The sequence below is a fragment of the Idiotropiscis lumnitzeri genome, chromosome 7 (assembly GCF_059441095.1).
Source record: "Idiotropiscis lumnitzeri isolate Australia: NSW breed Sydney's pygmy pipehorse chromosome 7, RoL_Ilum_1.0, whole genome shotgun sequence".
In the NCBI taxonomy this organism is placed as follows: Eukaryota; Metazoa; Chordata; class Actinopteri; order Syngnathiformes; family Syngnathidae; genus Idiotropiscis; species Idiotropiscis lumnitzeri.
The window spans coordinates 3,214,734-3,241,191 of NC_142397.1; the positions used below are offsets into that span (position 1 = coordinate 3,214,734).

At 42.9% G+C, this 26,458-nt stretch overlaps 1 protein-coding gene across 6 annotated transcripts in view; it reads left to right on the top strand.

Moving 5' to 3' along the window:
- The window catches only part of nectin1b (nectin cell adhesion molecule 1b), a 164,342-nt gene that overhangs the window by 130,503 nt on the left and 7,381 nt on the right, over positions 1 to 26,458 (top strand). For 2 of the 6 annotated variants that reach the window (XM_088300016.1, XM_088300017.1), the window contains 4 exons: positions 2,597 to 2,744; positions 6,458 to 6,643; positions 15,980 to 16,073; positions 18,013 to 18,114. In XM_088300016.1, the coding sequence (XP_088156142.1) occupies positions 2,597 to 2,744; positions 6,458 to 6,643; positions 15,980 to 16,073; positions 18,013 to 18,114 (530 nt within the window). Of the gene's footprint in view, positions 1 to 2,596; positions 2,745 to 6,457; positions 6,644 to 15,977; positions 16,074 to 18,012; positions 18,115 to 23,902; positions 24,090 to 26,458 lie in introns of all 6 variants that reach the window. The other 4 variants (XM_088300019.1, XM_088300018.1, XM_088300020.1 and 1 more) reach the window with 4 other exon arrangements.

The window sequence follows — 26,458 nt, forward strand, 5'->3', positions numbered from 1 at the left end:
AGGGAACATTCCGCGAGAGGATTTGTGATGTCGGATGCGGCTCATGTACACAAAATGAGGAGTTAAATTTTTGATGGCACCTGTGAAGCGCAGTCGCTCCACTCCCTTTATGCGCCGCGAGGTCTAAATCCTCCATGCCAGCTGCCGGCGGGCGCCGCAACAGGGATCTGGCATTCTGATCCAGTCTGTGGCCACGTGTGTGTTGGTTACACACCAAACGATTGTGTCTGCCATTTGCATTAGGGCCCATGAAATCCGGCCCACTGGCTCACGCATTGCACTGCACTGTTAGACAACAGTAACGGCTCTGGCTTAGCTGTTGCCATGCTACAGCGAGATCACATGCTTCAAAGCTCATCATATTTGGGGGGGCACCAGGAAAAAGAAGTGTGAAGCTATGGGGAAAACCGGTTTGACTTTAATTGAATTTGCTGCATGTCACATTACATTGATAGGTGACAAGCTTTGCCGTCAAAAGCGAAAAACAGTAATGGATACTACCTTATTTGAAATTGCTTATCTTAATTCATTCACTACCAGCCAAGCAAAAAAAAAAAACATTTTTGACGTCTTTTGCCGTCTATGGCAGTGAATTAATAGTTCAAACTTAGGCCCGGCCGTGAAGGATTTTTTTTTTTTTTTTTTTTTTTTAGGCAGACTAAAAAATACATTTCTTTTTTGGTCCTGTAACTCTCACGATTATGGTATGAATTACCAGCAGAAAATGTGACTGTATTACAATTTGTTTAACTTTACCCCCAAAAATGTTTCCTCATTTTTTGTGGAGTAATGTTTGAATGTCATAAAGCAGTCATGGGCAAACTATGGCCCGGGGGCCACATGTGGGCCATTAGATGTTTTAATCCGGCCCGCTGATCTTGAAAAAATGAAATGAATAAACCTTGTTTGTGTTTTATTTTCCCTGTAATTCTGATGTGTCCCCACTAGGAGGCGCACTCTTAAACAAATATTTAGTTTTAATGCTCATTTTCATTTAGAAATTAAAGCATGTTTTTGCTGTATACTATATGTATTTTTTTCTTAGCTGAGGTGAGGTTACCAAAACATTCCATCCATCGGCTCTGTTACATTTTAGAACCCATGGTGGCCCTTGAATCAAAAAGTTTGCCCACCCCTGTCATAAAAAAAAAAATAAAATGGGGCGCAAACAAATCCAAATCTGCCAATTTTTGCCAATATCAAACGAGCTAACATTGCCCAATTAAATCCGTCATCTGATTAATCGGCCCCAAACTATAATTCCAAAACCCGTTAATACCATCTTACCTGATCTTACAACATTGCTGCTAAAAATAACTAACAGGTGATTGCATTTCAGCAGAGCAAAAAGATTGGGTCTGGGTTGGTTTGGAAGATTTGTTTCTCTTGATTAAAAAATCTCCGTTCTAAAAACCGACGCCATGAATTTGAGATAAAATCTGTCTACTGCTGTTTGCTATCACTTCTCGAATCGCAGACTGTGTCTCTTCACTATCACGTTAATTAGCTCAATAACACGATATTTAATGATTGTTTCACAGCGATGTTACCTCGGGCCGCACCGCAAACTTCTGCATGGGGGGAGAATGAGCACAAACATTTGTGACGAGCGAACCGCGACCAGGCGGCGGTTTGCAATCAGGTCGGCGGTAAGATCACAAAAGGCTCAAAATGGTGAAAATTGTGCGTCAAGAAATACCTGGCCGCCTCCGAGGCAGCCATTGTTGCGTCCGAGGACTCGTTATCACGCTATCATGTGCTCATACGAGAGCGAGTCCTTTGAGGATCCGCTATTATGGGCGGTGAATCAAGGTAGCAGGGCGAGCGAGGCCTTGTCTTGTCACTGCGGGGACAGATAGCCCCCGTAATAATGGAGTCATCACGAGTGCGGCTCTCGAGAATTTGCTGCCCTCGGCATTTGATTGGTCCCCGGTGAGCACTCTGGCTTCGACTTGTGGTAGAACACATCACCGCGGTCGCGGGGCGTGAAGAATACTCAGCAATGCCCCCAAAAAATAAAAGATGGCCGTGACCGTTTCGCTCACAGCTGCAAATTGTCATTTTATTTACGACCTCGAGCAGCATGTGGTCCGCAGACCTGAGGCAGCGGGCCGGTGTCGCAGACTTTTATCATCTTCATCATCTCACTATTTCTACTTTCATGAAAAACTGTTTGCACGATTGCGTTTGACTCTGAAGTTTTCGCTACGTTGCTCAAACATTCCTTCTTCGATCCGACTGAGGCAGCCACAAGTCGCGCAGCTTGTTTCGCATTTGCAAATACTTGTCTGGTGTGAAATATTGAACTTGAGCTCTCATTTTTCTGCCAATAGGGTTGTTTTTTTTCCCCCCCTCACACCTCCCCATAACCTTTTTCAACTGCACGTCTCGCTTTCTTTGGTGACTACATAGTCGATTTGTCGCTAAACACTTGGCAACTATTTTCCCCGGGACCGTTTTCACGTGTCTGCCGCAGTATGAATCCTGCCACATGTCGCCATCCTGTAATCCGCGATGGCTCAGCAACACTTTCACAGTCTTGTCCGCATGCTGACACTGTTATTCTCCTGTTTTTTCCCCCTCCCCGCCTTTGCAGAGAAACCGATGGCGCGGGGCCCCCCGGGCGGCGTTATCGGGATCCTCGGAGGCATCGTGGCCATCGGCCTCATCATCGGCGTGGCCGTCACCGTGGTCACGGTCCACCGGCGGCAGCAGAAGACCCGCACGGAGACAGATAATGACCTGTGAGTAGCAAGAGCCTTTTGCCAAAAGAGTGTTGTCGGGCAGGGGAGGTAGGCGGGAGATTAGATGTGAACTCATGTCGTCCCTCCAGAGAGACGAGGGCTTTGAAAGGCACAAAAACACCATTCGCCAGGAGTTAATAGTGCAAAGCGGCCGCCGCCTCCTTCCCATTCATCCTGAGAAGCATGCTGTTTGTCAGTCTGAAGGCAGACAAAATGGAAGTGGCTTCATAATATTATTTGGCGATGGAAATGAGTGCGCTATTTGGAGTTTGCTTGTTTTCCAGGTTAGTCTTATCAAGGGGGTGGTCGGGGGAAATAATCCCATTTCATTTAATTGTTCGGGAATTTCTTCTCATTGATTTAATACAAATAATGTCTCTTTGTTTGTTCGTCTTCTGTACGTCAGCGAGTTATCGTGACGGAGAGAGCAATTAAATGCTCTCTCGCCAGATGGCAGGAGGCACAATTAACCTTTGTACCCACCTGTTGCGATTCATTCAGACAATTGAATAGCTTTTGAGTTCAACTTGACAAGCGTAATACATTTCGGAGTAAATTCAGATGACATCATCGTCATCATTTCGGTAATTATTTTTGTGACATTTTTGTTTGGTGGTGTGCCGTGACATTTTTCCTCATGTAAAAAAAAAAAAAGAAAAAAAGTGCCTCGGCCCATTAAAGGTTGAGAAACGCTATTCTAGAACTAATCAAGTCACAATTCAATGACCCGCCCCAATAGAAAAACTGCATCCCTTACAAATTCAAATATTCTCAAACAAAGGCCGTGATAACGCAGTTTTTAAATCGTCATCCAAAAAAAATTCACATTAATTGTGACTTGACTCGGATTTGGACTCATGAACCTAACGCAGTCGTAAAGTCATACTTACAAGAGGTATCTGCCTTCACGGCCTTCGAAAAAAAAATCAAATAAAAGATGTCATAGCCGAGCGTGCTTTCTGATGCCGCGTAATTGTGTAACCTTGAAATGTCTCATCAGCAGAGATTGTTTCTAATCAAGCACTTTCTCAATTTATGCCAAGCCATATTTAAAGTTTCATTCAGATGAAGAGGGGAAAAAAAGAATCCAAGGCATCCAGTTGAGTTATGGTGAGAGAAGAACGTACAGCAAAACGTGGAGCCTTGAAAGGCATCAACGTTCGTTTTTGGATTGAAGTGAAAGTGACGGTAAATTTGATGTTTAGATTTTAAAGTTTACTTTTTTTCTTTTTTTTTTTTTAAACAGTACGGTAAAAGTACTGCTTTCCCTGATTTGATGAATAATTGGGAATAATGATTACATAAGTGATAAAAAAATAATCACAACTGTCATTTTGGCCCGAATTTTGCCACACTATTTGCTAATTGGAAATATCATAGTCTTGTTCATTTCTACGCGCTCGTCTCCTTCAAAAATCCAGAAACAATGTCCTTAAAAATGTGCCATATAACAGTTAAATAAATACAAGCTCTTTTATTTGATCAAAGTGGCGTTAAAAGTCTTGAATGTGATTTGGTTAAGCCCCGCGTTAAAAATGTCGCCTTGACAAAGATCGATCCAATGTTGTGGAAAATTGTTTCCCAATGCAAACAGGTCTTTAAAAAAAAAAAAAAAGCAACGAGTGGATCCGTTTGCTATTTATTGTTAGTGTTCCGGTGCAAGACTTTTAAGACGGCCAGCTTGCTTTTAAAGTTTATCAGCTAATCTTCCTCTTTACAAAGCGAGGTTCATAAACTCCTCGACGTGGCCAGCTGCTGCAACCGCCGAGGGAACGGCGATGCAGCTGAGAGGAAAACAAGCCACCAAGCTGAAATAATTCGAAATGCGTTTGCGAAAGTGAAAGGAAAAAAAAAAGTAGAAGAAAGCCATCTGTTTGTTGCAAGGAGAATCGCGAAAAAGCCACGCGGTCCAAAACGTGAGCATCCCACTAATTGCCCCTGTCGCAGACACCTGGTCTTGGCGGATAGCTCGTTGCTCCGTTGCCGAGGTTACCGCCACGCTCTCTGGAAAAAAAAAAACAAGATGCGAAGAGCAATCATGGTGGAAAATGTCACGGTTACGCGCAGGGGTCGACCTCTGTGGGAATATTAACAAAACGAGCGCATGTAGACGATTCAGCAAAGGGAAAGGATATTCAGCTGCCGGGTGAAATTTCAAGATGAACCGAAAATGTAATCTAACCTTTACAGGGCGAACTTCTCGAAACTTTCGAATGCCCAACTGTTCAACAATTTCGTACTTTTTGCACAACTTGCTGCAAGGCTTTAACCACTTCAACATGCTTCCTCGGCCACAAGGACTTTACTACTTTCCTATTTAAAAGAGCTTTGGCGGCATCTTGTGGCATGTTTGGATGGTTAGTAGAAAATTGCCATTAAGTGGCTTTTGAAAGAATAGGCAGAGATAGGCTCCATCGGGAGAAAACAATTAGTGAATAGTTAAGTGTGAATCTGCGGCGGAAATTATTTTAAATGGGATTTCCAACTATGGTTTTTTCCAATTTTATATTCACTACCATTTGCTTATGTTTAAAGATCAACACATTATTGTGTTACGGGAAAATGTAAAACTGTTCTTGAGATGAATATGTGTTGGTTTCACCCCCCAAAAATCGGTTTCTGCCCAAAAAGCAGGAAAAAAAGAAACATTTTGTGAAAAGAAACATGGTAGTGACTATGATGCTAATAATTTTTGTTAATTTGCCAGGATCCAAAATAAGACTAAGAAAGGTGATTTGATTGGGGGGGAAGAAATATTTACAGATAGAGCTATGAAAACAGCGTGTGCGATGGTGGCTAACCGCATGGCTCGATTTGAGTATCAGCGGCTTTTTTACATGCCGTTCGTCATTCACTCGACAAAGTTTTGAGTGTGATGTCCCTTAACGTAACGATCCTCTCACTCAACACTGGTTAAAATATTTTTGCAAATTTCTTTCAGCATACGTGCAAGTAAAGTTTTCTTGATTTATTTATTTATTTATTATTATTATTATTATTTTTTTCGGGGTGCTGATTTTGAATCTTGCTTTCATCTTTTTCCTCTAGCACATCAAGTTTTCATAATAATAAAAAAATATGATAATTATAAATATGTAATATAGTAATATGTTTAGTCGTATTTATGAATTAAGGCTTATGTTCGGTGGAATTTTTGTTCTGAAACGTCAAAGCTACAATATAAATTGCCGCACCTGGTAAAATAAGTATTGCGCAAGCTTTTAGATAGGTCAAGCTTAAAAACAAAAAAATGCAATCGACATGATAAACCGAGATTCCTCGCCTCTTTTTTATCTTCTACTCAAAAGCTGTGCTGATCTCAAATCCAAAGCAATGCAATGCTGCTAGCGACAGGGAAGTCTTTGGCAAACATGAATTTCACAGGCAAGCTGGGCAAGAAACTCCCTCCCACACCTACATTGAAAAATATACTGTATAAGCAGTTGGCAGTAAACAGTTGGATTCCAGTTGATAGGGTAAAAACATCCACGTATAATGTAAAATGTGTGCCTTGGCGCCCAAAAATGTTGGGTAAGATTGAGTGTAAAGCAACTGCAGTAGTCTCTTAACACCGCCCCCCCCCACACCTCCACCACCATTACTTTCTGTCGCCCACTCCCCACCATCTGCTAATCTGTCTTTCTCTCTCACTGTGACGTGGAAGTAACTGCTGTCTGTCTGTCTGTCTCCCTCCCCGCTCTCGCCTCCCTCAGCATCGCCGTTGCGGCTGTAACTGACAGTTGCGTGACACAGGCTGCGGAGAAGCCAGAGTCCGCCACAAGGAAAGTAGAGGCACCTGACCCCAGTCTGTCCCCCGCCGAGTCCTGCCCCCCCGGATCCTCTATTCTCTTGCCCGCCTCCAATGGCGGCCTACAAGTGACGTACTTGAGCACGCCGCTGTGAGAAAACAAGGGGGTTAAAAAAAAATTGGGCCGTCTAGTCCCCCCCCCCCCCCCAAAAAAAAAGCAACACGCAACGCCGCACGTTTGATGTCAAACTTTGTTCAAATAAATCTGTCTCGTTTGATAAACTTCGATAAATCAGACTCCATTAAAAGCCTTAAGAGGGTCTATCAAGCTCCACGTTTATCTGATTGGGCGAGCTCGGGCTGACTACTGGCAAACATATCAAATCAAATTGCTAATCAGGGGCAAATCATGCGTGATCTGATAGAGGATTTGTCTGCTGTTATCTTCCCATGAGCCCAATCTCTCCGATAAAGTCATTTGTTAAGAGTAGTGCAACCTCCTCTCCTTTTGTGCGCCGTTCTTAAACCCTCTCCAGCCGCCCCCGCCTCGCCGATCCGCCCCACAACCAGTCGCCGTGCATGATTGTCGTCGCCCATGCATGACAAGAGTTGTGTCCGTGGTGTGTAACTGTGCATGCGCTTTGTCGTCAAAATGTGACTTAGAGCTTCAAGTGTCCACTTTGTTCAGTTTCTTAAGATGAAATGTGTTCAGATGTTTAATCAAGTGAATGTTGGGGAGTCTTAGTTTTATCAGTGGCGGGCCATGCGTTTGCTACCCGGGCCTTCAGCGGGGGACTTAATCCACGGATTAATAGCGGCGCTATCACGTCGCAATTATCGAGAACGTCAATACGGCAATATAACAGCACGCAACTGTGTCAAGTACGTCAACTGGAGCGCATCGGAATCAATATTCATCTAATAACATGACAAAAACGTTGGAAATTTCAAAGAATAAATGATACTGATCATCAAATATATTAAAGGGGGAGTTTGCAGCGTTAAAAGTGCGCGCGAGATTGAAATGGAACCTCACTTCACTAATCTTCAACCGAATCTGACCAAAGTCGCGCCTCTTAGTACTTACTTGGAAACATGCACGAGTGCGATTCACAAATGTGGATATTCGTAATGGCATGTGATTAAAAGAGTGCGTAGCTGTGATTAGTTATCGAGTGAGTGTATCGAAAATTAGGGCTGTGCAATATTGGAAAAATATGCGCTATGGATATGGATGTTGACTATTGCAATATCAATTTTATTGCGATATTTCAAACGCATCTAAAGAAATGAGATTTTATTATCAAATGAAATAAATTATTTTTCAGACGACAAAATGAGCAAACGCAATGAGTTCTTATCTAATTAATTGCAATTCCTCCAGATAATATCCAACTATTGGTTGGCGCTGCGTAAGATGACAATCTTTGCTATATCAATATTTTCCCGATACATTATGCAGTCCAATTGAAAATGTTTTAAGAAATGAAAACTAACTGAAACTATGTTAATATTTTTTTTTTTTAAATTTTTTTTATAAATCTTGCACTTGACAAAAACTCCATATGTGGGGAAAAAAAAAAAACTCTAAAACTAAAACCAGGAAAAAACTAAACCACGAGGAAGCATTTTTGAAATATACAAAAACACAAAAACTAATAAACTTGCTCTATCATCAAATTAAAACTAACTGAAATAAAAAAAAAAAATTAAACAGTCAAGACGAAATTTATAACTCTAATGAAAAAATCCAACCCTTTTACAACCTTGCCATTCGAGACTCAGCGCAGCCAAGAGAAACGCCACGAAATGAAGAGAGAATAAATTCCTACAATTTCACGGAACAAATAAAATTGAGGTTGTTAATATAGGTCAGTGCTTCTTATCGTGTTTAGCCCACTGCTGATTTTTATAACGTCGGGATACAGAAGGGACGGTTAACCTCGCCACGTCGACACCAACATGTTTGCCGCGGCCAAGCGGCACACGGCGGGGACTCGTTGTCGGTCAAGGCTAATAAATCACACAGCCATTTAGCGGCCCTAGCGTCTAATGATTATCAAAACAGACGGGCGTTTGTCAAAAGCGCTAGTCTGGGATGAATGTGTTCATCGCTCTTGCTCACCCCCGGCGTGATGTACGACCGCCCCCCACGCCTGAAAATACGTCCGCAATTGTAAGCGCGACGGCGGCGGCGCACCCCCTCGCAAAATGAATTTGCTCCCTCGCGTTCCTGACATTGACACAGTTGCAAACGTTCACCGGGATAAATCACTTTGACACCGCCGTCTCGGCTAACTTCCGCATGCGCCGCGGAATGCCCCCCCCCCTTGTTGACGCTGGACGTCGTCAACAGATTTCCACCGCTGGGACTGAGATGATATTTGACTTGAGCGTTGAAGAGGATGTTGAAAATTATCCCCCCAAAAAAATTGATGATGAATTCTGCTAAAGTGCTTTAAAGTAAATGTTCACACCTGGTGTAGACGTGCACACAAACCAAGATCCGATTAGCCCTCACCCTCATTGATTAACTTGTTCTTGTGGGAATTTTGCAGGCCGCAAATAACTGACACTGCCCCACAAAAATGCATAATCGCCTATATTAATAATTCAAACAAAACAATTTCCGCACTTTCAAAGTCGTTTTTAAAATATCACCCTCACAAATAAATGGTTTATAGATTTGATTTGGGCAAAAAAAAAATTGCAACTCAAGTGCGCAGGTATTGACCCATAAAAATAGCAATTCTCAAGCAATAACGAGAGCGTCGTCATTTGTTAGCTTCAAGTTTTTAAAAGCTTCTCAGCAAAGCAAAAACAGACGCCCTTGTGACTTCTTCCGGGAACAACCCAGGCTAAAATTAGCTCAAATTATAAAAATATATGAATTTTGAATCAAAAAACAATTTTTCCACTTCAAACCACTTTTTGTTCCACTTCTCATACTTATCATCGATATTTAATTCTGAATCGTTTTAATGCATTTCTAATCACACATTGTCCCCAAATTTGTATCAATTGATGCCCTGACGTGACGTTAGCAGTCATTTTTTTTCCCTTTCTTTCTTCAACTTCTTTTGTTTTGTCAAGGAAATTTACCCAATATAAAATGAGAATACGTTCATCCCATCTTGACCGTTCCTGCAAATTCCAGTGTCACCTTGCATAAAATCCTGCAAAATGTTCCCGAGAACAGTTGCATGATTCCGACACATCGTCGGCGAGCGCTCATTTGAACTTGTGTTGCTGCAGGCGTCAACTCGCGTACGTGAGCCAACACCAGGTGTGAGCGACACACTAACTTCTTGTACGAAAACCTTTGCAATGTCGCCCTCCGGTATCTCGAAGCTCTCTACCAAAGTGTCACTGTTGTTGTTAATTGCTTCTAAACCGGTGCTGGAATGTGAAATGCTGTTCATGCGGTGTTATCTTGTCGTAGCCGTGGATGTGTAATCTATCAATGCCTGAGGTCAGGATGTAAGCCGACTGTGTATAATTGTAAAGTTACGTGTTCTGCGCCACGACCAGAATTATTTTTTTTTTTTTTTGGATAAACTTGTCCACGAACAAAAGACAATTGTTGCATTCTTGTGTTTTTTTTTTTGTTTTGTTTTTTCTTCACGAGACAAAGTGAGAAAGTAATTGCCTCCTGAAGATCACATCGCGTTGATCGCCCGAGTGCAATTAAAAGTATCATTAGCATTTAAATTGGCAAATAAGATTGCGATCAGCAGAAAATCAATGAGAGCAGCGAGGGTCAAGTCCGCCGTTTGTGCCGAGTTGTTCCCGACTCGTCGAACAGCGGCATTGTGATCCCGGCGGGCTTCGCCCTGATTGGCTAAAAATTGCTCCTGCGGGTCATAAATGATGGTCAAGAGAGGGGCCGCTTCTTTGTGAGTCCATTGTCGGTCCTGGCTCGTAAATCTCTCGCCCAGATTACTCCTCTCAGTTTGGGGATTAGCAATGTTTTCCCCCTCGCTATCCCCCTTAAATCTCCCCTTAAGCTGCCCTGAGCTTTTGGTGTCCAGCCGAGCATGGTGGGGCGAAAGATCCTCAAGGTGGACGGCTGAGTCCAAACCTGGACGGAGATCGCGATTCCCTCCCCCCCGCCACCCCCTTCGCGACCCACTGGCCACAGGCGTGTGGCGCTTATCAGTTTCCATTAGTGTCAGTCGCCCCGAATGGCTGCTACACTCTTTACTGCTTCATGGCACAGCTGAGGTACGAAAGTTTGCGAACGACGACGGCGGACTGTGACTGCGTGAGACGAGTTAGCGTGATTCGCTTTATCGAAGATGACACGTGCTGAATATTTGACGTCTGAATGCAAAGTTATTCAGAAAGTATACATATTATAATATTATGGATATTGTTACGATAAATGAATATTACTTTGTAATTTTATCTTGAGATTGTCAAAATGTGATCCCTAGTTTGGGGTTCACTGCTCCTTTTTGGACTTGGAATTATTCGATCTCATTTATTTGTTTTATTTTTTGGGTACAGAAAGAAAATACTCATGACTCAGCGTGAATTTGTAGTTGAAATGTAGCTGTAGGGACAAACTTTGTTGTCTCGCACCGAGATCCTCCAAAATTGCAACACCAGAGCCTAAAAGAAAGACCCGCCAAGCCGGCACATGTGCGCCTTTCTGGCCAAGCGGGATATCGCGGCACAAAGTGATGTTTTGAGCTGGAATAATGGAGAGGAGTGAGGTGGTAGGCCCCCGAAGATGTCCAAATGAAACCGGTAAAATACGTGGAACTTCTAACTGGCCATTTCCTACCTTGGTATAAAAAGAAGAAGCCAGCCTTCCACAGTTGACAACGCATCATCGAAGCTTTAACTGCAATGGGGATTCTGGCTGATGGTGAGCGCGCCATCATCCCGTGACTATCATTCCTATTGTGAGAACCTTGGGAGCTATGCTTGAAAGCGTATTGACGCGCCTTCCTGCAATCAGAGAAAAGGGAGAACATAAGTGGCATATCCCGTAGCCCAACCGGTGGCAAGCTCACCGTGTTCTTCACTAGAAACACAGACACTTGGAAAAAATGTTTTTACTGCTGTAGAAAAAAAAAAAGAATTCCTGGTAAAACTAGAAGTACTGATTTGACGCCTTTACCTAAGAAAAGAATTCCCAAAAAGTTCCACAAGCTTTGCTGATCATATAATATCTGCAGATAATATAACAATACTGACATGCATACATTTTTTATCCTCTGCCAAGAGCGACAATTATTTCTATTCCTTACGGAGGCGCTGAGAGAGAGTATAGCCGGATGTCGATTACACTGCCCCCAGGTGGCCAAACGGCATAATTGTCCGTTGAAATGAGGTAAAAATGTGGCAAAAATGATTTCATTTCTTTTTCATTTCTGTGTATTTTAAAACACAAAAATTACTGCAAAACTTTTTGGGGGCGGGGCTGGAACAGTTTTTCAGCATTTTCATTCATTTCAACAGGGAAAGCGATTTAAGATTCAACATTTTACGGTTACGAGCGTGGTCGCGGAACAAATTAAAACGTGTATCTCAAGGCGCCCCTGTATCTGTTTTCAAATGTAGGTAGATTACTAAAAATAAAACTGCTGTGGAAATAAATACTCAAGTAAATTACACATTGCTGAAAACTTCACTTAATTACAGTAGCAAATTTACTCGCGACTTCTTTATAGCTTTGAATGCTCCTCCAAGGCCCCCCCCCCGATTCCCTGTCTGTATCGTGAAAAAAAATGAATAAATCTGTGACGTGTGCCAGCTTGTACATGCAGCGTAAAAGGGGCCTATTGACTCCAAGTGTACCCCAACTTCCCAGGATGGGACGTCCTTTAGGCAGCTGCGAGGCAAGCGTTCCCTTGAGTGACGCCGACAGCTGCGACTTTGAAGCCTTTGGTGGCGCGGAGGCGTACAAATTGAAACTGATGACATTTTAATCCGACAACATCGGTTATTATACTCTCCCGTGAGTTTGTTCCCACTCTCTGCGCAGGTTTGCCCAAACAAGCCCGTGTCGTCAGCGCACGTGCGCATAGCGACGTTAAGGATGTTAGCGGACGGCAGCTGTTCAGCCGCCAAAACACCGTCTCGTCCTGGCTGCTTGTTTTGGAATATTTGGCTTAGATATTAACCTCTGTCTGAACCTCATCATAATCCTCCATGATATTAATAATTCACCTTTTACATATTTGATTACCAAGAGAGTAAACACAACATAAAGTCAGACGACAAATATTCTAGGGGGCAAAAAAGATCATCTGAGACATCGCTAATATTAAAGGGGAAACTAAATCATTTGATGAATAATCGATTCATCGAATTTTGATCTCTTATCGGCAAATAAGACATTTGGTATGAATGTGTATTTTTATTTGTCTTTTTAATTCAGAATTTTATCATGAACCACCAGGCTTCACGGAACAGAAAGGTTTGCATGGAAAATGTTTTCCAAAACTATAGAAATTGCAAAAAAGGAATCGCCTTGCTGCCAAAACACTGACAAAATAATTTTAAATAAAAAAAAAACAATTTTTAAAACTTCCTACCATTAAGTACGTAATCAGCATCACGCTCACAATAACGGCATTTTCAATCGTAATTTTCCTTTGTGACACGTTCACCTTATTAATAGACTATAGAATAGAATACTTCAAAGATATAAACTTATTTTTAGAATAATAGACTCTGAATTAACCGAACCGTGAATTTATTTGATTTTTTTCGAGGGAGAAAGCCAGAGTCCAAACTGTGCAGAGATCCAATACAAGTGCGTCTCCGCTACTTGAAAGAATCATTTCTAAAAGGCAAAAGAGTCTCAAGAAGACCAACCATAAATGTCATTTTTTTTGTCCCCGGATTGTCATGAACTTACCTGACCATCTCGTCGAGGAGAAAAAGAAGGTGTGACAGGCAGAAAAGAGGATGCCTGGGGTGTGTGTGTGTGTGCGCCATAAAACATGATGCCCCCCCTCGCCCCACCCCAAGCCGCCGCTGCCGATGAAATGTCATCATGAGAGGGCCCCGCGGGTTTGAAGAAGAGATCTCGCTGCAAAACGTGTGTACACCCTGGCACAATTCATGGCAACATGGAGGTGGATGTTAAAAAGTGTCAAATGTTGGCTGATGTTATTGAAAAGAAGCGACATGTAGGTCAGTGCAGGAGGCGTTCGACAGCTCCGCTCTCTCACTCACTGCGGTTTGATGTCACGCTGCGTTGACGGTGGCTGGAAATGAGATTTTTTTCTTTTATTTTTTTCCTCTTTTCTCTCGTTTTTTTTTGTTTTTTTTTTCCAAGGCAGTTGTCAAAGCTTTTATGTTTGTGTCTGCATCAAGTGAGCGAGATTACAGTGTCGTCTAATGAGCCCGCCGCCTCACCTCTGCGAGCTCCTGCAGCTCCTCGTTCGTCACCACACAAAATGGATGCCTCGCACTTTTGATTTTTCCCCAAAGTGCTGCAATAGCAGGGGGCTTTTTGTCACCGTGCCGAGGGGCTGGCGCACCAATCCGGCAGAGGCGCGCCAAGCTCTCTGAGTGGCGTGACTGACCGATTCCTCACATTGTCGCTCATGACTGACTTGTATCCTGGTCAATCGTGGAACTGTATGAGGTCACGACGGGATTTACTCGGACCGTTGTGGTCTGAGCTGAGGTCAATCTGTGACAGGAACACTATGATTCTGAAAAGTATGTTTAAAAACGTACAGTCAGTGGGAGATTTATCTGTACGTTGTGTGATCTGGACTGAACCTTTTTGGAAGTATAACTTGAGAGTAGACGGCATAATGGACCAATTCGGACTGTGTGGCGTTTCGATGAGATTCATCGGTACGGTTGTGATCAGTAGTGATGGGTAAATGAAGCTTCAAATCGGCTTCATGAACCAGTTGTAGTATTTTTGGACTCCTATAGATGGCACTCTCTGATCAACATTGGGCTGAAACACTTTATTTCAAGCAACAGTGCCATCTAGAGGACTCAAAAATACAACAACTGGTTCATGAAGCAAATTTGAAGCTTCATTTTTTCCCACCACTAGTGATCAGTACTGAACTTTTTGGATGGAAATATGAGCGTCTCCAGTTGCTCCAAAATACTGCTGCTCGCCTCGTGACGGCTTCTCGCAAAAGATAACTCCTACTCTGGCCTACGTTTTACATTTCTTTTTAAGATTCTATTATTTGCTTTTTTTAAATCTTTAAATGGCCTCACGCACCTTACCTCGCTGAGCTCCCCCACCCCGCACCTTCCCGGTGTCTCAGGTCTGCGGATATTCCGAGGGCTAAAGCGAAGACCTTTCCGTTGCCGACCCTCTTTTTGGAATGTTAGGCTTCCCATCTTGAAAACACATCTTGAAACTCATTTTTTATTCTTTGGCTTTTGACTCAGCATGAGACTTTTTGGTCAAAAATCTTGATGTGTGTCGTGGAACGTGAGTCATGATGAAAGAACAAAGAAAAAAAAACATAAACGGGAACACCAATTCCGTCGGGCCTCGGGAATGGAGGCAGTCGCACGATTGACAATCACGGCCTCGTCTCGCAGCCACGGTGGGTGCATTTTGTCAGAGCGGAAATAATGAGCGTGAAAGAAAGAGTTAAGTGGTGCGCTCATGCACACATTTTCTGCGCATTAAAACGCCGGCTTGGCCTTGCCGGAAAAGGTCATGTTATTCAATAAGGACGTGAACCAACACGAATGAGAGGCGGCGGATGGCGCCGATAAGGCGTGTCGTCTTCATTATCCACCATGGCTCCTCATGTTGTGTCAGGATGTTACGGGTGACTCCAGTTTTGTTTTGGGGTGAAGAATTTTTGCAGCGTGATTTCCTCACGGGAGCAAACAAGTCTGAAACCATTTTCTCGGTGCTCATCCAACCCTTTCAAACTTTCAATCACGGCAGGTTTATCGTTTGATTTCATCTTTCCTAAGCAGACTTCTTGTGATCAACATTCACAATAATGGTCAGTCCCATTGCAAAAAAAAAAAAGGCTGCTTTCGAGGAAGTTGGCGCCATCATCAGGGTTAAAGGTTCCCCATTTAGTTCTCGAAGGCAACCTTAAGCTTGATGATGACATGTCAAGCGAGCATGACGGGCCGGTCGGCAATCGGTCTCGAACGACCCGGCGCACCTGACTCACACATGCGCTTCTCCCGGACCCCCCCTCCTTATATCCCCCCCACTTATACCTCCCTCCAACCCAATCCCATCCCCCTCACCTCAGTGTCCAATTACAGCCTACTCTCGTTAGCACAGTGTCTGTCTGCAGCCTTTGAAAGGGCAGGGCGCATGGCCGCCGCCGTCACGCAGCCGCCACGTCCAGATCTATCAAAAGCCCAAGAAAGAGTGCAAAAAAAAAGGCAAGTGCAGGCAGGCCTTCTCATTATAGAGTGCTGTCGGAGGTGAGGGGGGGACGTGACGGGCGGGCGGCGCCGCCGCTGCCCAAGTGTCACGTTGTCTTTGCGTTCTCTGTCTCCCTCTCAACAGGACCGACCTCCCGCCGGCCCACAAGCCCGCCCCGCCGCCGCCCAAGAAGAAGAACAGCGACATGAAGGGACACCTGACATCCGATGACATCCAGGTACGACCGTCCCGCTTTTCCCCCTTTCATTTTGAAGCGCGTTTGACGTACGAAATGTGCATCCATTCATTTTCTGCCCTCCTCATCGGGCTGGAAGCTTGAAAAAAGAACGGAAACTGCAAAATGCAGACGAGCTAACGGTTAGCCAGTCAACGACCAGCAGCTAACCTCAGCCTACAACCGACAACCTTTGCTGACACGCACGTCACTCACCAGGCCAGATCGCACCCGTTAAGGCCTCACACAATCACATGCAAATGTGTTTTAATTCCTGTTCTAATTTATATGACGGCATATGGTAAGCGCTTTGTTCCAGCTCCAGCTGTTGTGAAATGCGCCAAATAAATCAAATTGGATTGTGTTGAATTGCTGAATTCATCAAAGGGTTTATCAGAAGAATACTTGGTCCTCAAAATATTTGAAAGCTTTGGAAACAACTATTCCTCTTCAGGGGTCAATCTTGTGATCTGCACACTTTGATTCAACGGAGAGATTTTTCACATGCTTTGGTAGGTGCTGCTGTTTTGATTAGCAACAGTTCAAACGTGTTATATTATACAATAATTACACTTGCTACGCATTACCACGGCGACGGGCACTTTTGAAATCTATCTTGGGGATTGAAAATTTCTTGCTCCTGCTTCCTCTCACATCTTTGTTCTTTGAGGACTCAAAATTGTCCATAAGTGCGGAATGATTGTTTGTCCATCCGTGCTCTGTGACTGGCGGTGACCAATCGAGGGTGTATAGCTTGCCTTTCACCCAAAGTCAGTTCGACGCTATCGAAAACGGATGGACGTCTGCTCATAAGCGCGGTCGGCTTGAATGTTGAATTTCTCGCTCTCGCTTGTTTTAGCATCTGCGCCTCACTATTTCCACCGTTTGCATCATGCCCCCCGTGCCACACACACGCCGTTAACTTGATGCAAATGCGAAGTTCAGCCAAGCGGCAAAAGTTGAAACCGCTGTCAAGCAAACAATTCCTTGTCATAGTTCAGATTCTCTCCACAAAAAAAAAAACAAAAACAAAAAAAAACACCAGAGTGAGAGAAGTCAGACCCTTGGGCACGACGTTACACTGCTGCTGCGAATTCTCATAGGAAGCACTTTGGGGGCCGAAGTTAACTTTGAAAGGACAACAGCATTGCGTAAAAAGAAAAAAAATCAATAAATAAAAAGTGAGCTTCTTTCTCGCGCATATTCCAGATTGCATGTGTCTGTCTTTTATGATAAAGTTTCAGGGCACCGTTTGTGTGAGTGCACATTTTGTTTTTATGAACACATTCTCGAATAAAATGAATCGTGATTTGATTTAGATTTAGATTGACCAATAAAACACGAAAGGAAGTTTTAAAAATGTATTCTTATTTTTACGATAGGCGCCAGTATGCTTAAAGTCAATGTTCTTCTGATGGTAAAATGTTTTTTTTTTTCAATTAAAACATCAATTTTTGTTTTATTACAGCATGGACCGAATTATTCAATTTCTTTGTGTAAAAAAAAAAAAAGAAACAAAAAAAAAAAACAAAGGTGCCGGTGCAATTTCTAATAAATCATGCAACATGTGAAAAGTTTATTAAATGCAGTATTTTTTATTTATTTTTTACCCCACATTCCGAGATGAAGTTTTTTGACGTGAATCAAATCCTGCGAGAGCAATAAGTCTCAGAAACAGAACGGGCACAATTCTGCTGTCGATCACACCTCACGCCCAGACACTCACACGCCCTCCGCCTCTTGAACACACACATCTAACACACAGACGCCACAATATGTACAGTTTTGTAATCATAGGTTGTGTTTCCATTTTTTGTGTGTGTGTGTGTGTGTGCTTTGAAATATGTAACCGATACAATTTGTTGAAAAAAATCAAATGCATCGTCATGAGATAATACGATGCTATCCTCCAATGATCATCATGCTTTCTATTCCGCTGCAGGTGGTCCATCTGGACAAAGACGAGGAGATGCAGAAGCTTCCTCTCCAGCCGCCTTACTACGACATGGCGCCCTCTGAGTCCACCCCCTTCACCGATAAGCCGGTGAGTACTCGTCTCCATCGAGGACGCGTCCTCGGACGGCGCTTTCGGCCTGTCATAATTGGCGAGCAGGCCGGAGAATTGATTTACATCAAACGCGTCTCGGAGTGCGATGACCTCCGCTCCCAGTGGTGACTGACCAACGGAGGCTTTTACGACCAGTCGGCCGGTGGAGGCACGTAAATTCATCGTTTACATGGGTGGCGCTTATCTCGGAGTCCGCAGATGTTTAAATGTATTTTCATAAATAATTACACTTTGTTCCTAAATCTGTCCTTCAAATGACTGTTTCGGATCCAGAGACTTGTCAGTAGACAGAATTGCAGTTTTAAAATGAAACCCGCTCAGTGCTAAAATTGTCAACTAAAAAAAAATACTTTAAATGATGTCAGAGGTTATTTTAGAAAATATCTATTTGGTTTTGTTCTTTGGAAGTGGGAAGGAATTTGAAAAAGCAGTAGGTAATTTTTGTGCACGGACCCCAGTTTGAGAAGCGCCGTTTACCTGAGGAACCGGCAACGAAGCGCCTGACCCCGGCTTGCTTTACACGCCACATCACCTCTACTCCGCCTCCCGCTAATCCGTCGTAATGACTTGACGTTTGCGTGGCTGGCGCATGAAGATAAGTGTAGCATCATGGCTGTGCGTGTTGACCATGAAATGGCTGCCTTGTTTCATCAGGCACTGCGCACCCCTGGGAACGCGCCAGTCCCCCCTCGCAGCTTTAGTTTGCTTTGGCTGGAGTCCCCGGTTTGAGTTACACAAAGTCTTTTGGGCCATTTAAACAATGAGCATGAATTGTGTGCTTACGTTTGTACGTGTGTGTGCGTCTCGCTGGGCTTTTTGTAAATGTTTGCCGGAGCTACCCGACTATGAATGAGTTCAAAGACGCTTTTTCAATGCGTTTCTCCACTGCCTGGCGCACAACATCGCCCGCTGCCGAGGGCATTCAGCACGTGAGGGTCACGATTTTAACAGAATGATAACCTACTCACGCTTGCTTTTCCATCAATCTTTGTTTTTCTTTCTTTGTTAGAATTCAGGTTTGATTGAAGCGAGGAAGAGAATATACCTTCTTTCATCTATCTATCTATCTATCTTATCTATTTTATCTATCTAATCTATTTTATCTATCTTATCTATCTATCCTATGTATCTATCTGCAAGCTAGCTAGCTAACTTTTTCTCTGAACTGTAGCTAGCTAGCTAGTATATATGGGAAAAGCTCACGTGCTAGCTAGCATTTAGAAATGTTTTCCCTATATTTCCTTGAATTTATTTAAAAAATTAAAAAGTGGAAATGAAAATAATCGCCTATGTAACATAATGTGGTTGCACAAATGTGTTGCACCTCTTACAACTGAGATGTGACTTTGCTTAGAATTAAGCACTCAAATTCAATCTCACAATGAATGATAAATCAGTACACACCTGCCAACATTTTTAGTGCCACTGATTTGCCCAAAGTAAATTCCAGCTGTAATCAGCTGTTAATGGCACTTAAAAGTTTTTAGAAGAAGCTTGAACCATTCATGTAGTGTTGTGTTTGTGCCAATCATACTTAATTGTGGCCCAAAAAATTGTGAAGCACACGCGGGAAAATTTGTTGTCGGCCAATAAATCCAAGGTTTAAAATAAATGAATCGGTGGAGTCTTCGTCTTATTTTTTTATGAGAAAAACATGGCCTTTGAACAGGGGTGTGCCGACTTTTTATTTCCACTGTATCTTATCGATTTGATGTCACACTATCCCTTTGTGAAGTTAATTCTCAAATCTATATTACCCTATTTATTTATCGTTGACTCTCTCTATCTCCCTCTGACTTAGGTGTGGGCAAACTACGGCCCGGGGGCCACATGCGGCCCGTTAAACGTTTTAATCCGGCCCGGCGAACTTGAAAAAAATTTAATGAATAATGCTTGTTAATATTTTATTTTGTAAATACTCTGGTGTGTCGAACACAGATATTTTGTTGTAATGCTTTTCATTTTCAATTAAATGTGAGGTGAGGTTACCAAAACACTCCATCCATGCACTCCTGGTCCGGCCCCTCTGTCAAATTTTTTAACCTATTGTGGCCCACCAATCAATAAGTTTGCCCACCCCTGCTCTAACTTGTTCTATCTGTCACATCTCTATCTATGCTGCATCTTCCTCCCGCATAGCTGCCTAGTCATGGCGGTGCTTAGTACTTAAATTAGTAAAGCAAGAGGAGAAGATTGGGTGTGATCATGTCAATTGTCTCCGTGACAGGAACAAAAATAAAAATATGCAAGAATGAAACGATGCTAGCCGGAAGAAATCTAATCGATTGCTCACAATTGAACATCACACACACACACACAAATACATATTAATCACAATCTGACTGAAGTTACCTTCCTCTGCCACTGTTGCTCCGGCTTAAACAGAACAACCGCGTCCATCTGTTTGCCTTGTTTATTTGTATATTTTAAGTGACAATACTGTATATTTATTGCAACATATGTACGTCTCGCAAAACACACCACCGCAGGGTTAAGACATGAAATAGGGGGAGAACATTTGGTCCCTGGCAGCCTTGATGGCAGATGGTGTTGATGTAGACGTGAGAAACTCTACAAGGAGAGAAATGAATAAGTTAACCTCAACTGTGCAACCATGGACCGACACTCGGGGCAGCGCAGACCTCCTCCAAGGCCAAACAGTCGTAATCTTGACGGCCACATCTGGTGTATGTCCAAATTCATTTGTGCATTTATCACTCAGGACGCATGGAAATTTTGGAATATCTCAACGCAAACAGATCAAAAAAAAAAAAAAGAAAAGGTCATTTTAAAAAGTTGCCAGGTCATTCATCTATTTTTTTTTAAATGGATGAAAATGAAAAATGAATACAAAAAGCATGTGAGCTTTTTGCACGCCTACGAGACTGGAAGCGTAACAGCAAAACAAATCAAGGACGGTTTGATGTGAAAGTGGAACGATTCGATTCGGCTCAACTTTGTGGGATTATGATTCGATACTTTTCTTGATCTAAAAAAAAAAATAAAAATTTGTTGCAGCGACTGGGTATGTTATGTGTGTAAGTTCCCGACTAATTTGTTCGCCGCTTGGTGTAAAATGGGAAAATCAGTCTCTCAGTTGAAATTTAGTTTTTTTTTCTTTAATGCAAGACTTGTGTTGGTTTGAAATAGTTTTCCTGGCCGTTGCTGGGACTCCCAAGTCAAAGCGATGATGTGGCTGTTATTGCCATACCAAGCATCCTTCACATATTCTTGTTGCGTTACTTTGAACAGCCCAACAAGAGAAAGTGCCAAGTCAAAGCTCTCGGCGCTCTCAGGCATCATCTAAAATGGAAAACAGAGCTCCGCTGTTGATGCATTTCTCAGCTGTCAGCATTTTTTTTTTTAACTGCTGCTTCGGCATTTATGTTGATTTTATTTATTTATTTATTTTCATGACTCGTGGCAGGGACTTTTTCCACTCACTAAATACTCCTTCGTTCCCCTGGATGGCTTCACTTATAATGCATGAGTTATGGAATATATTAAATTAACACTGCGGCGGTGTTAAAATACAACCTGATCATGCTTACCTCTTGAAAGAATCCATTTTGAAGCCCCAGGAAAATGTGATTTTCCCAAACGCTACTTGTGAGCGACATGGCGTGCTCCAGCTGTTGCTAATGACGATTCTCCGGGGGCAAAACACTATCTGCCAATTCCCAATGCGAGGCCGCTGTAATTTTCCCCCTGATTGCACCCTGGTCGTGACAAATATTCCCGATATTTAAATAGGCAGCCAGCGAGGAACGCCAGCGTCGACGGCGGCGGCAGAGGAGCGATGTGAATTATTAACATCCATTTCTGTAAAAGCCTCAATCTTTTCCCTGTAATCCTGCCACGGATGCAGATGGAGAGCAGCGAGGTGGCATCGCATCGCCATCCGTCCAAAAGACGCCGAGTGTGGAGATGTAAAATTCATATCGGACTTTAATTTTATTGATCGCCTTCATAATTTATTGTGTTCCTCCAAAACACTTAGGGAGGCGTAGTTATTTGAATCAATTGTCAGGTTTTATTTTGCTTTTTTTTTTTTTTTCCGCTCTCCGATTGCAGTTTGACAGCAAATGGAACCTGCATTTGCATTTTATTCAAACAATTTCTGCTTTCATCCAACTACATACATTTTCCGCTGCGTCTGCACTATCTGCTTTTTTAAATACCACTACCATTTGCGAGAGAGAGTGAGAGAGAGAAAGAGAGAGAGAGAGAGAGAGAGAGAGAGAGAGAGAGAGAGAGAGAGAGTGAGAGAGAGTGAGAGAGAGAGAGAGTGAGAGAGAGTGAGAGAGAGTGAGAGAGAGAGAGAGAGAGAGAGAGAGAGAGAGAGAGAGAGAGAGAGAGAGAGAGAGAGAGAGAGAGAGAGAGAGAGAGAGAGAGAGAGAGAGAGAGAGAGAGAGAGAGAGAGAGAGGCTAATTAGTTGCTAATTAATTTAGCTTTGGTTTGTACCTAGCATGTTAGCTACTTTGCTTCATTGTTTCATAGGACATGGCTAGCTATGTTAGCTAGGTTGTCTAACAAGTGATGTCATCATTTACATGATAATTTAATTTTTTTTTTTATGGACTTGTCGGTTGAGTGATTGTGTTTTGAAGCAATTCAAGCTTTTGATTCACTTTCATCAAGAAGTGTTTTATTGTTTTCACATATAAGGCACTGCCAGGGAAACCAGTGCAAAAATATTTACGGAGATGTTCCTATTCCGTTTGACATATTTTGCAGTATTTTTCTTTCTAATCTTGCTTGTCACTCTCGCAACCCCGATTCTTAAAAACAGTACCTCACGTCTGGGCTATGGCGAAGAAAACATGATCCATGTTACATTTGTTTTCTATTTCAATTTTGAAGGGTCGTTTACGCGCCGCCTTCAAGTGTCCACTCCAGCGACGGACTGCGGACGGTGGAGGAAGAAGTATTTTTAGAGTCAACGCCTAACGCTTTCATTGTCCATTGATTAGCTCACTGAAGTCATTTACTCAGTCATCCACTCGGGCCAATTGCTCATCGGGTCAATTGGTGGCTCAATCACATCAACGCTAACACGCTCTCGTCTCAGCATCCCTGGGACTGCGGCGCGTATCAATGAAATCAACACTTTATCACTGCCTAAATGCGAAGGGATTTCAGGCTGTTTTCCGAATGGAAACAGGAAGGCAACTTTGTGATCTGCATGTAAAGAGTCTGAGGCCATGTCCACACCAATTCGGGTATTTTTAAAAACAGATTTTCGATGCTTTTGGGGAGCTCGGTTCTCGTTAAAAAAGTCAGTTGTTAATAAAAATAAAAAATCAAATAAACTGACACGTCCTAAAACAAACCGTTTGAGGTTTAATTATTACGCCAATAAGGAAAAAATAATCGGGAAAATTCACATTCCAATTGAAATGCATTGACAACATTTTTTTTATAATTTACCGGTGGTAAAATTAGTTGAACATGATTTGATCAATATAAGTTGTTTTGTTGTTTTTTTTTAATAAATTGGCACTTTGAAAAAAAAAAAAAAAAATTCTGGATGCATTATACAGGCTTCCATTTTTATAACCAGAGATGGGCATGATGTAAGTTTTTCAAAAAAATACGCGTCCACACATGGTCTCAGTTTGCTTTCCTCTCATCTCTCCACTTTTCATTTGTGTCCATTTGCCTCATTTGTGTTGATTTGAGCATTGATCGCCGCCTGGCGCTCTTCTTCGTCTGCGTCCGTGGGTGGCTCCTCACTCGCCTCTCGCCCTCTCTTGTCTCCAGAACTCGGGCCACAAGGACTGCGAGGTCCAGTACGCGGAGCTGGATACTGCAGCCTTGGCCTCCTCCCCCAGCCCGCGAAGCTCCGCTCACTCTGGCCCCGGGGACCTTGTCGAGTATGCAACCATCCAGCCTAGCTCACACTAGCGCATGCCATTATAGGCCTTTCCCCTCAGACTTTGGCCTCCAGGTACACAGACCGATGCACTCCTCCTCCTCCTCCTCCTCCTCTGTCATCCTCTGACTCGCACCGACTTCCCTTTTAAATAATACAAGCGGCACCTCCAACCCCACCGTCCACCTTCTCCTTTGCTCTCGGCCGTCTTTTCTTGTCTGGCCTCTGCAGAGAGATGCCGCCGGGCTATTATTTCAGCCCTCGTGGCTCAGGCGCGCAGTTTGGCGGTGAAAGCGCAAGATAAAAACTAGCCCGTTAAACTGGACGAGGGCTCGTAAAAATCTTCACGGTGAGGCCTCGCCGTATTGTGTTCTGAAAAGACACCCCGGTCGCACCGGCAATTTTCCATTGAGATTCATTATTTTCTGAATCATTTCTTTCAGAGGACATGCGGTCCCGATCGAAACAGAAATACTGGCTGGCGCTTTACTCGACTATTTTTGTGGTTCCGCTCGTTGCTCTACTGCCTCAAATGGTTCACGGTTGACTTCCATATTGTTATAAATATAATAATATTACATAAATATATATATAAAACATATTGACTTGCAATATGTCGCTCGGCAATCTTTCCCAACCGTGACTGAGCTAAGGCATATTTGAAAGAAAAAAAAAATCCCGAACAAAAAGGCCACAAGCTGAAATAACGATGAGCTCAATTTAGTCGTTGAACGCAAAGCTGGTATTCGCCACCGGAAGTCGTGACTTATTCTGTTGTACGAATGCCAGCAGATGAATACGCATGGTAATTGAGCTTGAGTTTGCAAAAGAGTTGGAATCGTTCCACCGGAGTTCACGAAGGTTTCTGGTCAATTTCCACGGGAAGTTCAACTGTCGAAACTTTCAATGGGAATTTATGGGAATTAATTAGGAAGTCAGGATCATTTTATGGAACAGTATCATAGTCAAGCATAAATCTAAACTTTTTCTTTTTTTTTTGGGGGGGGGGGACTTATAAGGAGACAACCATAAAAAATAGATGTGAGGGCATTAAAGTACCTTAATCGCTCCATTTCCCTCTCTGTGCTCACGCGGTGGTGTATGGAAAGCTGGCTCGTACCTTAAATTTTGCCTCGTGACAGAAAACGAAGTGACAGCTCGCAACTTAATGAACGCGTAAATGCCATGTACTCTAGTCATGAGGATTTTTTTTTTTTTTTTTTAATCGGGTGTTCTTCTTTCACCCCTTTTTTCACAATGGCATCTCACACTTTCTACTTCCGAGCACGACCCATACTTTGTTTACACCAATGTTCGAGTGTGAGGTGCCTAAACGGGTCCGACTTTCATCATGTTGACATTTTTCTCCCTCATAATCGACGGGTCAAACCGAGACTCATACACTTATCTTTATCTTCAACTCAAAATCTGTGCTGAGCTCCAATACAAAATGATGCAATGCGCCATCTACAGTAATGTATTAGTTATTACAGTGGTTTACAATTCGATACTTTCGTCTGGCGAGATGCTCTTGCACGCCAACCTGTTGACTTAGAAGCATAACCGTGTACTCCAATGTGCGTCTGTTACTTTTGGCTCCGATTATTTAACTGCCATTGACGGATATAGAAGTAAAAAATGACATTCAAAAATATATATCGTAGAATGTAAAATAATAATAAAAACAAATGTACATTAACTCATTCACTAGCAACCGAGAAAAAAAAAATGGATCTTTGACGTCTTTAGCCGTCAATGGTAGTGAATGAGTTAAGTGGTACACCTGGTGGTGATGTTAAACTATGCCTGAGGATTTTGAGGCTTCAACGCCTTATCAGCGACACTGTATTCACATTTTGTCTTTTCATTTTCGGTCTTCTTATGCATGCCTTGCATTCATCTTTGAGACAATTAATATCATTTCAAAAAGACTTGAATGTCCAAAACACTTTAAAGATGCCAAAATCCAATGCAGCCGCCAAGTGTTTGTGGTTCTTGACATCATCGCGCCGGTGAGGAACAAGGCTGTCTATCAGTTGAAGTCAGTTTGGATTATGGCGACACAGACGAGCGGGCTTTGTTGCCAGAATGGTCTCCATGGCAACCCCTGCCACTTAGATGCAGACGGGGTCGAGGCGAAGTCAAGGGCTTTGTTGGAACGTTGCAGCGGCAGCCGTTCTCTTGGAGTCCAGTGGAGTGAAGGTGGCATGCGTAGCCTCGTATTGATGCCGGATATTGATTTCATGATGTTTATCTTATTTTTCTCTCAGCGTGACGCTAAGCAACTCGCCACTACTACAAACTATAATAATCAAAACATTTTCTTAAATCAATGCCTATCTGACAAATTGAGTGTTGCATTGAGTCGATACAGCTTTTGTAATGAATCTCATTAGATGGTGCAGGTGTAGCTAAAGCCCGCCGTACTCCGAACCAGGGTTATT